The sequence below is a fragment of the Mesocricetus auratus genome, unplaced genomic scaffold (genome assembly GCF_017639785.1).
Source record: "Mesocricetus auratus isolate SY011 unplaced genomic scaffold, BCM_Maur_2.0 Super-Scaffold_100004, whole genome shotgun sequence".
NCBI classification, from domain to species: Eukaryota; Metazoa; Chordata; class Mammalia; order Rodentia; family Cricetidae; genus Mesocricetus; species Mesocricetus auratus.
In genome coordinates, this window is record NW_024429189.1 from 97,172,225 (window position 1) to 97,184,132 (window position 11,908).

Consider the following 11,908-nt stretch of genomic DNA (forward strand, 5'->3'; position numbering starts at 1 on the left):
TCACTCAGACTGACCTCTGACTTCCATAGTTGCCCCTGAACTCAGAGCCTGTAGAACATCCCAAAGGGTATGCAGCATCTTGTGGCCCCTAAGCATAGAGCAATATGGCATTTGGACAGGATGCCTAGGACAGATGCTGTAGAGAGAAGGGCAGGAAGTTAGCAGGAGGGTAAGGAACAGAAGAGACCAGGAAAGGATAGACCACCTGTGAGAACAGCCCTAAAGGCGGAGGCACTGGTGGACCAGTGTAAGGACAGGCTTCTAGGGGCCTGAAGCACTGTCTCAGGGCAGTTTGAGAGGACTGGGATTCAGTTCTCAGTATCCACAAACATCTGTAACTCCAGTCCCAGGGAATCCAATGTCCTTGTCTGACCTCTACAGGCACCAAATAGCTCAGGAGCTGATGTGCGCACACATAGTGCACAGGCATACACAACAGAAAAACACCCATGCACATAAATAAATCTAAACTTTTAGGAAAAAAGAAAAGCTAATGGGAAGGGGGAGGAGGCAGAGGTCAAGTGCTGATGCCATCTTTGCTCCAAAACTGGATGTGCCAAAGGGAAGAACATACCTATGTCTGGGAGCTACTATGTGTCTTGCTGCTAGACATGTGTGTTTCTCTGGGTCTGTAGGTCTAAAGTCATGGAAATGTCCCTAGCAGTTGTGTCTTTTCCTCCTCTCCCCTTCCATTTCCCTCCTTCTTCCTCTGTGGTGGGCACCAAATCCAGGCTAGGGGAGCCTTCTTTCTACTCCTGAGCCACAGCCACAGCCACAGCCACAGCCACAGCCACAGCCACAGCCACAGCCACAGCCTGGCGTGTTTATTTCCCTGCCTGAGATTGGGTGTGGTGGTTTGAATATGTGCCTGCAGGGGACTTTCAGCTGAACAATCTCGGTGAGGGGTGGGCTGTCTAGCTCCCATTGGTTGTGTTCTGCCCATAGAGAGCCTGGAGAGACAGCAGGTTGCACTGTCTCATTTAGGTCTGGGGAAGTCTCCGTGCCTTCTCCCAAGCAAGCAGAGTCTTGGGAAAAAGTGACGTTGAAACCAGAGTCCCTCAAGTTTTGTCTTAGTCTGGGATGAAATTGGGACAGAGACGGTTACCCTTGGCTTGGCCCCTTACTTCTCAGTCACTTTCACTGATTCTGTCTCTCATACCTTGTCCACCTTTCTTGTCCACCAATGCCCCCTCTCCCGATTTTATTTCGGTCTTTGTTCTGAAGGTATTATGCAGATATCCGGGAGCTCCAGAATGCTCCCCTTATAACACTTACACGTTCTGCCCCTTCTGGGCATGAGGACCTGGACCGTGCCTTCACAATTAGCCAGTGCTGAGTAGAGAGATCGCACTCCAAGCTTTTCCCTCCCTCCCTTTCCCTTCCCTTCCCTTCCCTCTCCTCTCCTCTTTTTCCATCCCCACCCCAGCAATAGAGACAGACACCAGGGTGCATTTTTAAAAGTTTATTTTCCACGTTACGGGGGGAGGCGAGGGGACGATGGCTCAGTAGACCCGGGGCTTGGCAGAATCCACAGACTCCCGCGTCCCAGCCATCTGCACCAGACGGAGCAGCAGCGCCCGTGCGGGCCCGTCCAGCTGGGTAGCGTTGCTCGACTCGCGAGCGCGCGTGAGGCGGAGAAAACCCTCGCGGCACTCAGGTTCAGTCACGCAGCTCTCTGAAGGAAAAACTCTGTGAACGCAGGCGCCCTGAGGTGTGCGCAGCTCCAGGGACGCCGTCCCAACGCTGCACTCCCACCCTGACACCCCCCCCCCCCCGCCATATCCCACCCCTCGGCCTCCTTTGTTCTCACCCTCCAACCCGGTCTCCCTGCCCCCCACCTCGCACCCCCATCCCCAACCCCCCACCTAACGCACCCGATCCACCCTCCCATCCTACCCGCACCCCGCGGCCCCACCCCCACCCCGCCCGGCCTCGTGCGCACCGTCGCTGCAGCAGACGCCCGCGGTGGCGCAGCGACCCCCGCTCCCGCATGGCTTCTGGCCGGACTGGCAGGGCGAGGGCAGGTAGTTCTCCTCCTGGCAGCGCAGCGCCTCGGCGGTCCCCACGAAGCAGCCCAGCTCGTCGGCGCAGCAGATGTTAGGCCCGAAGCAGCGTCCTTTGCCGCCGGGGCCGCAGGGGAGGCACTGCGGGGTAGGACATGGATAGGAGAGTGGCGGTGGGAACCGGGGCCACTTTGCTGCTGTCCTGGCCTCGCTGCGTGCTGCAGGTGCCCTGACACTATCCAGGCCGAGACAGCACAACAGTCAAGGGCAGGAGTGGAACTCTAAACTGCCTGATTATCCGAGAATCAGTTCTCTCTTGGAGCTCTCAAAATCCTCACCTGCATTGGCAGTCTCCCCCAGATTGCAGCGCTTGGGGACCTTGCTCATCTCTGAAGCGTCACTGGTGTGCAGCAGTCTCTCAGAGGCTTATGTCCCTGACATTCATGTGGTCCTCCTACACATCCCAACACCTCTTTGCCCCTACCACACCCCCACCCCCCACACAGAGAGCACTCCTGCTTCTAGAGCATTCATTCCCTTCCTCTCATTTTCTGGCCTTGCTCTAACTCCTGCCCCAAGCTGGTAGGCCTCACCTGAGCCTTAACCCCTGGCCCACCTGTTATGCCCTATTAGGTGGGTAGCAGGGACCAAATCGGATGCGTGCACGGGCACCTGGTGCCTTGAGCCTCCAAAGGAGCTCTGCACAAGGACTGTGAGCTCAGTAGCTCAAAATTGAGCCACCTGTGGCCTTGCCCTGGATTCCCGCAAGCTCTTCCAGAAGGGCAAGGCTCACACCTGGACATACAGACAAGAGAGTTGGACAAGAGGTTCGGGTGAGATAGGGACATACGCCAGTCAGGCATGCACAGAGCAATGGCCATCTTCTTGTGGCAGGAAGACATTGGCACTAGTGGCTAGAAAAGGAGTTGTGAGAGGCCGGGCTGGGTGGGAAAGGCCTTAAATTCAGACTAGAACCGAGCTTTGTATAATCCAGCCAGTTCTGATGGGTTGACACCCCACCCCCTCGTTCAGGGACCTGGGTGCCCAGTCCAACCTGCTCTTGTCCCAAGCCCAGTTATAAGGAAGTATGTCTCCTTTCCTGGCATAGCCCCTGCACAGGGACAGTCCCTCATGTGGCTTCCCTGACACTTGGTCCCCTCTCACCACCCGGAGTTGTCCGTCCACTGCGCTATATTGCCTCCTTCCAGGAACCTCCCTTAAAGCCTGACTTCTCTCACAATTTGTTTCCCTCTCCTAGCCCCTGACCCACTCCTAGGGCACTGCCAGCAGCCCTGAAATCGACCACAGTGGTACCTGTCTCAGCTCCGTGTCAGACATGGCCCTCTTGCCGCCTCTCGGGCAGTTCTGGAAGTAGCAGGCAGAGGTGAAGGCTAGGAGGCTCAGGAAGCAAGCACACAGCGTGGTGTTGAGCATTCTGGCGAGCATAGGTGGACGCTGTGTGCAGCGCTGTTCTGCTGGCTCTGTTCTGCTGCCTTAGCGGGCTGTCTATTTATGTCTGCAGGTGTTCCCTAGGAGGCGACAACGTGGCTGCTAACCCCCTCCCCGGTGGCTCCCCAGGAGCCCACAGACGACAGGTCCCAAGCTGTCAGCAGTGATTCAGGCATCTGGGGACACACGTGGGCATGTCTGCGTGGAGCATGTTGGAGGAGGGGGCAGGCCAGCAGGCTGTCATTGGCCACAATATGACAGGAGCAACAGTTACAGTGACTGTGGCGCTGTATCGTCTGGGAGGTGAGCCGATTCGAGGGTCACCTGGAAATCACATCTGAGCATTCTAGCTGCTCTCAACAGGCTGTAGGGGTCAACGGGCCCCATCCAGTACAGACTGTCATGCTAGGAGCAGGGTCAGGACCAAGAGGGGTGGGGCAAACTTGTTAGCTGTGGGGTAGGATGAGTGAGAGGCACCGCACATTCCAGGTGAGTTTTTGGAAGGAAATTCCCATTTGCAGCCTCACTGGCCAGCCAGCCACAGTCATGATGTCAAGGGCAGCACACAGATTCAAGCTCTTCCAGAAGGGCAAGGCTCACACCTGGACATACAGACAAGAGAGTTGGACAAGAGGTTGGGGTGAGATAGGGACATACGCCAGTCAGGCATGCACAGAGCAATGGCCATCTTCTTGTGGCAGGAAGACATTGGCACTAGTGGCTAGAAAAGGAGTTGTGAGAGGCCGGGCTGGGTGATGCGCTGGCTTCAGGGTGCCCAGGATGTTTCTAGCCCATGCACGCCCCTGTAGAGCCAGGTATGGGAACTCAGGCTCTGAGAATGGGGGTCTTGGGCATAGTGCCTGTCTGGTTCCCACTAAAGACATTAATTGGAAGCTACTGTGGGAATGAGGACTGCAGGCTCAGTGATGTGCAAAGATTGTGTGGAGGGTCTGGCTTCACTGGCCTGTGGTCTGAGCTACTTGGGAAACTGAGGTGGGAAGGTCAAAAGTTCCAGGCCAGACTGGGTAACTTACTGAGACCCTGCCTCAATATTAAAGAATAAATAAATAAAAAGAGGGAATCTGGGCAGTGGTGGTGCATGCCTTTGCTCCCAGTACTTAGGATGCAGAGGCAGGTGGATCTCTGTAAGTGCCAAGCCACCTAGAGCTTCATAGTGAGATCCTGTCTCAAATAAATAAGAAATAAGGCAGAGGGCTGAGGATACAGCTCAGAAATAGTTCTGGGTATAATTCCCAGAACTAAAAAGAGGAAAAATCTGTGGAGAGAGACCCATGTCCCTAGGCTGGTACCATCTCAGGCCGAAGCCAGGAGTGGAAATGGATTGTTGTTCTAAGGGAGGAGATGGGAGGAACCACAGCCAGATATATCCAGTCCAAGGAAACAGTTTATTCCTGCCTTTAGGCTGTAAGTCACTCAGGAGGTTTTTTGTTTTTTGTTTTTTTCGAGACAGGGTTTCTCTGTATTATTTTGGAGGCTGTCCTGGAACTCACTCTGTAGACCAGACTGACCTCCAACTCACAGAGATCCGCCTGCCTCTGCCTTCCCAGTGCTGGTATTAAAGGCATGCACCACTACTGGCTTTGAATTCTTAATCTTTCTATCGCCACCTCTAAGTGCTAGGATTATAGGCATGTACCACCACACTCCGCTTTAGTCTTCACAACCTCCTTTGATTGACCATCAGAAAAATCCTCTGGTTTGAGGCCCAGACTAGCCAGCCCATTCCTTCTAGACTGTGCACAGGCCAGGACCCTCCCAGCTCCCATAGGCTCCTGCTACCTCTCCTGGGTATACTCCTGTTGCTTCAAGGGAGCTCCAGAGGACTGTTTGGTTGCTTCCTCATTAGTACAGTGGGGCCTGGTAGCCAATGTGGCTCCCCTATTCAGGCTTTGAGGCCAGACCTTTTGGGGAATAACTGTTAGTACTCCAGGCCTCTGTACGAGGCCGCTGATCAGTAGGAGGTCAAGTACGTTGACTTCTGTATTGTGAAGCTTCCTGCCTGGGACGGGTCACTGGGTATCTGATTGCCCACTTAGTTCCAGCATAAAGCAGTGAAGCAGAGTAACCACAGCATAGGCTATGAGCACTGAGTCACTTAATGTGAACGTGCTTGCGTCATGGTCATGTTACTTGACAGCAGCATTGTACTATTAATGTCCTCATTAAGAGAGAAGATGTTGTTTTCCGGAGAGAACAGCTTCCTCGGCTAGAAGAAACCTTCTTCTCCCACTTATGGATGAGAATAGGCTCTGCTTAGACTGTCATCCTTCTCAGTTGTGAGGCAGGCTGCTGCTGGGGGTGGTCTTGTCCCCAGTTACCCTCTCTACACTTCAGTTCCAAATTATTATCTGGAAGCAGATGGGGCAAGATTGAAAGACACAAGTCTGGGACCAGTCGGGGAATGTCCAGGACCTTTGACTAGCCGTATCTATCAGGGCTGGCATTCTAAGGCCCTTTGAAGACCCCATGCTCTGTCCCCAAGCATGGGTGTCAGAGGTCCCCTAGACCTACTCTCCACCTTCTCAGTATCTCTGCTGGCTGGAAAAGGTCCCATGAGTACGCTGGCTCTTTTCATCTCAGACCCCCACTCCACGTGAAGAATGGATTCCCAGAATACGCCACGCCTTCTACATTTCCCAAATAAGAGGGTCTTATTTTGTAACTCTGGCTGGACTGGATATCTCTAAGTAGACCAGGCTAGCCTCAAACTCACAGCCTACCTCTGCTTTGGGAGTGTTGCCATTAAAGATATGAGCCATCATGTCTGTTCTGTTATGTGTCGTTTTTATTCAAAAGTCAGCATTTCCTCTGTGACCCCCTCCACTCAAATTCCTGCCCAAACTAGCCTACCACCACTATTATGATCATACAGCGTGCGGCCATTTTGGCAGGCCCATCCGTGTCGATTTTACATGGCCTCTCTCAGCAGAATCTCACATGGTGAAACCTTTGTCCTTTTTACAACACACTTACTTCATCTGATTCCCCTGACATGCTTTCTTGGTTCTTACTTCACGTTGGCTTCCATGCTGGACCCATCCCAAGACTTGGCATTGTGTCCCTTCTCTTCTTCCTAGGATACTTTTATACTCTTTACAAACTAATGATGTCCCAGATCATGTCTTCATTCTGAGCATTTTAGAAAGGCCCAATAAGGACTCCCATTGGCCTGGAATCTGGCCTTATGACTTAACATAGTCTGATCTAACTCCTGGCTTTCTTCCATGGTTCCAATCTGCAGTGATATCACCATTCAAATAGCCACACCTCCAACACTGTCCTGATGTGCACGTCTGTATGTCCACGTGAGTACGGAAACACAGAGTACAGAAGCATCAGAGTCTTTGGAGCTGGAGTTCCAGGCAGTTGTAAGCCACTGAAGCAGGTGCTAGGGACCAAACTGGTCCTTTGTAAGAGCAGTATGCAGTCGTATCTCTCCAGGCCCTCACTCCTTGTGTCTTCTCTAACTTGGGTCTGTGTTGATGGCACACAGCTGGTTAACACCTCATTTACCCTGAAGCTCCTCCCTCACTCCCTCCCTTGCCGTCCACCTGTACCTCTCTTTCTGTGGGGTGTGCATGTTGGTGTTTGCATTTTTCTAGAATGAAAGCAGCCCTCAAACATGAAGGACACCATCATTTGTATTTACTGCTCTCCTGGGAGTTTTTGCCAAGTGGTGGGCTTTTCAATTCTAGAAAGAATGAAGGGAGAGTAGGATAGCCCTAGGGACCAGCCTTAGCTCTCCAGGGCATTGCTGTTGTGACCTTGGACAAGTCAAACCCATTTCCAAGGTTACTTACATGATGAAATGAAAGACCCTTCAGTCTTTCTCTCAGAACCCTCGCCCCAAAGACCACCAGGGAGCCTAAGTTCGATGCAAAACACAAGAGGATTTTTATTAAGCCTGCGTACCGGTGTTCAGCAGCCTTGGGAAGGAGTGAACCCCGAGCAGAAATTACAGCAAGTTTTTAGAGCCTAAAACCGCAAACGGGGTGGTGGGGGTACAAGAGGAGTTTGGAAGTTGGTGCCAGACCTTCATGAATCACGTGTGCTTGTGGCTGTCTGGCTGACTGGCTCGTTATCTGTCTCAGGCAGCGTCTGTGCCCTGGCTGAACTTGTGACCGACCTGGAACCTCGAGGTCTGGGGAATGTTCCCAAGTCCTTGAGGACCACCAGGGAAAGATGTTTAAGTGTAGCTGCTCATGTCCAAGGACAGGACAGCTTAGCAATTTCCCAACTATCAGGGGGCTAACAACCATCACACTTCCCACCTCATGTAGACTTAAGACAGGTACACGTAGCACAGTCTACCCATGAACTTGCTCTGTGGCTGAATCGGGCCCTGATTCTCTTGTCTCCACCGCCTCCTGCACTGGGATTTCAGGCATGTGCCACCATTCCCAGCTTCACTGAGGTCTAAGAAAATCAGGTGAGGTGTTCTAGGTTAGGGCATTCAGTTGTTCTGTCTTGTCTTTTTGTTTGTTTTTCAAGAAGGGGTTTCTGTGTAGCCTTGACTGTCCTGGAACTCATTCTGTAGACCAGATCTACCTACCTCTTCCTCCCAAGTACTGGGATTAAAGACATGTACCACCATAGCCCACTCTGTCTTGTCTTTTTAAAAGACAGACCTCTCTCTTGCCATCATGGAACACTCTATATAGACCAGGCTGCTTTGAATTTCAAAGAGATCCCCCTGCCTCTACCTCCAGAGTTCTGAAATTAAAGGTCAGGGTCTCAGATGACAAAGCTTGATCTATTTTAAAATCCTGGATGTTGAGTGCTGGACAGAGAACTAAGCAGTTAAGATTCAGGTTCTGCTCCCAGCACCCTTGTGATGTCTCACAATGGTCTGTAACTTCATTTCCAGGGAATCTAGTGTCCTCTGCTGGCCTCTGTGAGCACCAGACATGCCATGGTGCACAGACATACATGCAAACAACACTCATATACATAAAAATAAAAACTACTAAATCTTTAAAAACTCAATGGGGCAGTGGTGGCACACGCCTTTCACTCTGCCACTCTGAATTTAGAGGCAGGCTATTCTGAGTTCCAGGCTATCCTTTCCTACAGAGCTAGTTCCAAGAGAGTCAGAGCTACACAGAGAAACCTTGTCTCAAAAACAGCAACAACAACAAAACTTTAACTCTGTACAGAAGCAAGTTGGGTAGATTCACAGTTCTGGGTCTGGTGGCCTGATGCCCTTGACAGGGACAAGGGTCCCCTCTTTGCGAGGTGTGGGAAGAACCAGCCCTGTCCTCCTGCTGGTACAGGCAGCCAGGCAAAGAGGCAAGAAACACCACTGGGTGAAGAGAAAGCTCACAGGGAAAAACAGTGCCCTGACTGCCGAGACACATGAGACACTGGACCTGGCAATTTGGACATTGGACTCAGCGCCATCACTGCAGGAGAGGTTTGGGGGAGAGGTTGCACAAGGCAGGGCCCCAGGCCTGCAGGTCCAGGCTAGACCCCAGGGAGCCTGCTGCTGGGGTTCTCCCTGTGCCCTCAGGCCCTCTTCAAAGGGGAAGCCACTGACCAGGTGGTAGGCTACCTGCCCATAGATTAGAGATTACAGTCCTCGGAAAGGGCACAAACTCGAAGGATACGCAGCTTGCCAGAATCTGAAACCAGATCCAGGCATGTGTGTGTGATGCCTACCTGTGTTGGGGGGTGGGGTGCCTGCATCTGTGTCAGTGTTTGGTATGTGTACACGTGTGCACGCACACATCTTTATCTAGCAAGTGCTTGAATTACAGGTATGTGCCATCCACCACAGGTGTCATTAGAGTATGTGACAGTTTTTTTTTACCCAATTCACATAAAACCCCTGTTCTTAAAAAGCTCAACACCAAACTTGATTTGCACGCCCAAGAATACAAAGGTAAGGTGGTGAACACCTTTAATCTCAGCACTAAAGATGCAGAGCAGATGGACCTCTATAAATGCAAGGCCTGGTCTACAGAACAAGTTCCAGACTAACCAAGGCCACAGGATGAACTGAAAACCCCCACAGCTGACTAAGCCCTGAAGGTATTTGTTTACTCAAATGTTATTTTGAGGGGCTGGTTACTGACCTCAGAGTAGTGTTGTTACATGTTAGATATGAAGTTCCCGGGGAAAAAGCCTTACCTGTGTTAGAATTCTTCAGCACACATGACTAAAACTTTTGTGACTGTCATGGAGAGATGGAATGTTCTGAGTTCAAAGACAACACCATGGCTCTCTTCAGCTTCACACCCCCGCCCCCCACAGTAGCTATCCATTGACAGCCTCTGTGTTTAACCAGCACCAATCCTAGTGACCGAGTACTGTGGCTCAGAAACACAAATTTAGATTACTCTTAAAGCCGTTGCCTGAGCATGGTAGCCTTTCAAGGTATTTGTTAATTTCTATTATGAGTGTATATGATGTGTGCGTGTGGTAGGGGTGTGCACGTGGAGTCCAGAAAACAACTCTGTGGAGTCAGTTCTTTCCTTCCATCCTCGTGGACTCTGGGAACCAAACTCAGGTCATCCGGCAAGCACCTTGCCATTGAAGCCAACGTAACTGCCTCTCGTGAGGGTTTTGCAGTAACAGAGCAAAGTATAAATCAAGATACTTAAAAACTCTTTGGAAGAATGTGGGGCATGGTGACGCAGGCCTTTAATCCTAGAACTCAGGATGTAGCTGTAGGTGGATCTCTGTGAGTTCAAGGCCAGCCTGGTCTGCAGAGACAGTTCCAGGACAACCAGAGAGGTACTAACCTGGAGAAACCCTGTCTCAAAAAAACAAAGCAAAACCCCCCAAAAGCAAACAAACAAAGCAAACAAATAGCACCTCATTGGTGGGGGCTGTAGAGATGACTCAGCAGTTCTGGCTGCTCTTCCAGAGTACCTGGGTTCAATTCCCAGTTGTCAGTGCTCTGGACTGAGCCATCTCTCCAGTCAGGCTGAACAGGGTTTTGGTTGTTTTTGCTTTGGTTATTGGCTTGGTTTTTTGCCTTTGGGACAGGGTTTCTGTACCCTGGTTGTCTTGAAACTTACTATGTAAACCATACTGGCTCTGAACTCAGAGATCTTTCTGTTTTTGCCTCCCAAAATGTTGGGATTAAAAGCATGTGCCACCCACTCGGGAGGCAGAGGCAGGTGGATCTCTGTGAGTTCGAGGCCAGCCTGGTCTACAGAGTGAGTTCCAGGGACAGCCTCAAAAGCCACAGAGAAACCCTGTCTCGAAAAACCAAAAAAAAAAAAAAAAAAAAAAAAAAAGCATGTGCCACCAAGCCATGCCCTTGTACAGGGTTTTAAAACAGAATGTGTTTATTGTCCATGTTGGGGCATCTCACACCTTTAATCCCAGCACCAAGGAGACAGAGGCAGACTGACCTCTGAGTTTTAGGTGTACATAGTGAGTTTCAGGCTGTCCAGGGCTGTAGACTGAGACCCTGTGCCAAAAAAATAAAAACAAAAACAACAAAAGAAATAAAGAACAGTGGTTACGGCCTCCGCTTCTGGCAGCAGAGCTGGGGCATCTGGGCTGGGCCACACCCCAATCTCTCTGGGTTCCTAGGAGGCAACTCTGAGGGTTCAGGCAGGTTAGCTCATTTCCGTCATCTCATTATAGGTGACCTCGATGAGACATCACACGCATATGCATGTGCCCCAGCATCTCATTTCCCGTGGTTCATGCTCTCCTTTCCCTCTTCCGTCTCAGGGGCAAAGCTCCCATGTTTGAGCTCATCCCCTGAGTGAGAGGGAGGAAGGCAGGTGAAAGGGGTTCTCTCTGGAGGCTCCGGGCTTGCAAGACAGGCTAATTACAGACTTCCTAATTAATAAGCCATGGGGTTGCATTTCATCAGCTGAGTCATAACTAATGTCTGGGTCTCAATCTAGGCCCAAAGAGAGGTCACCAAGAAGCAAGGGGAGGTGGTCCTAGGAGGTAGAGGCCAGCTTGGCATTTACCCTTCTCATTTTTTAACTTATTTTTAATGTACCTGCATATGTGTGTGTCCCGGTCTTGTGAAGGCAGGTGCCTGAAGGGGCGTTGGATCTCCAGGCTGGAATTACAGGTGTTTGTGAGCCACCTGATATGGGTTCTGGGAGCTGAATCCGGGTCCTGGGGAAGAGTAGAGTGCTCTTACCCACTGGGGTTCTCTCTCCAGACTCCTACATCCCTGCCTTTTCAGACTCATTAATGTACCTTATGTATATGAGCATTTTGCCCACGTATATGTCTATGTACCACACGCATGCTTAGTGTCACAGAGGTCAGAAGAGGGCTTCAGAACTCCTGGAACTGGAGTTACCTGTGGAGTTCTTTCTCCAGCCTCCCCCAACCCCTTTCTGAGACAAGAGTCTCACTCTATAGCCCTAGCTGGCCTGGAATTCACAGAGATTTGCTTGCCTCTGCCTCCAGAGTGCTGGCACTAAAGCCAGTTGCCACAATGCCTGATGTGTCTT

The 11,908-nt window shown here is 51.3% G+C and overlaps 1 protein-coding gene across 1 annotated transcript; it reads right to left on the reverse strand.

The window, feature by feature from the left end:
* Positions 1–1,447: 1,447 nt before the first annotated feature.
* LOC101826695 (arginine vasopressin) lies at positions 1,448–3,503 on the reverse strand. Its single transcript, XM_040746294.1, has 3 exons — positions 3,318–3,503; positions 1,943–2,144; positions 1,448–1,675 (listed from the first exon to the last, which is right to left on the reverse strand). The coding sequence occupies exons 1-3, from the start codon at positions 3,447–3,449 to the stop codon at positions 1,503–1,505; spliced, it is 507 nt and encodes a 168-aa protein (XP_040602228.1). The 5' UTR covers positions 3,450–3,503; the 3' UTR covers positions 1,448–1,502.
* Positions 3,504–11,908: the final 8,405 nt, after the last annotated feature.

Excerpts from the sequence above, each read along its gene's own strand:
- LOC101826695 (XM_040746294.1), bottom strand. The coding sequence starts at position 3,449 with ATGCTCGCCAGAATGCTCAACACCACGCTGTGTGCTTGCTTCCTGAGC. Across the intron at positions 2,145-3,317 it reads CTGACACGGAGCTGAGACAG|TGCCTCCCCTGCGGCCCCGG; the intron begins GTACCACTGTGG and ends CCTACCCCGCAG. Across the intron at positions 1,676-1,942 it reads GGGCGTCTGCTGCAGCGACG|AGAGCTGCGTGACTGAACCT; the intron begins GTGCGCACGAGG and ends TTTTTCCTTCAG.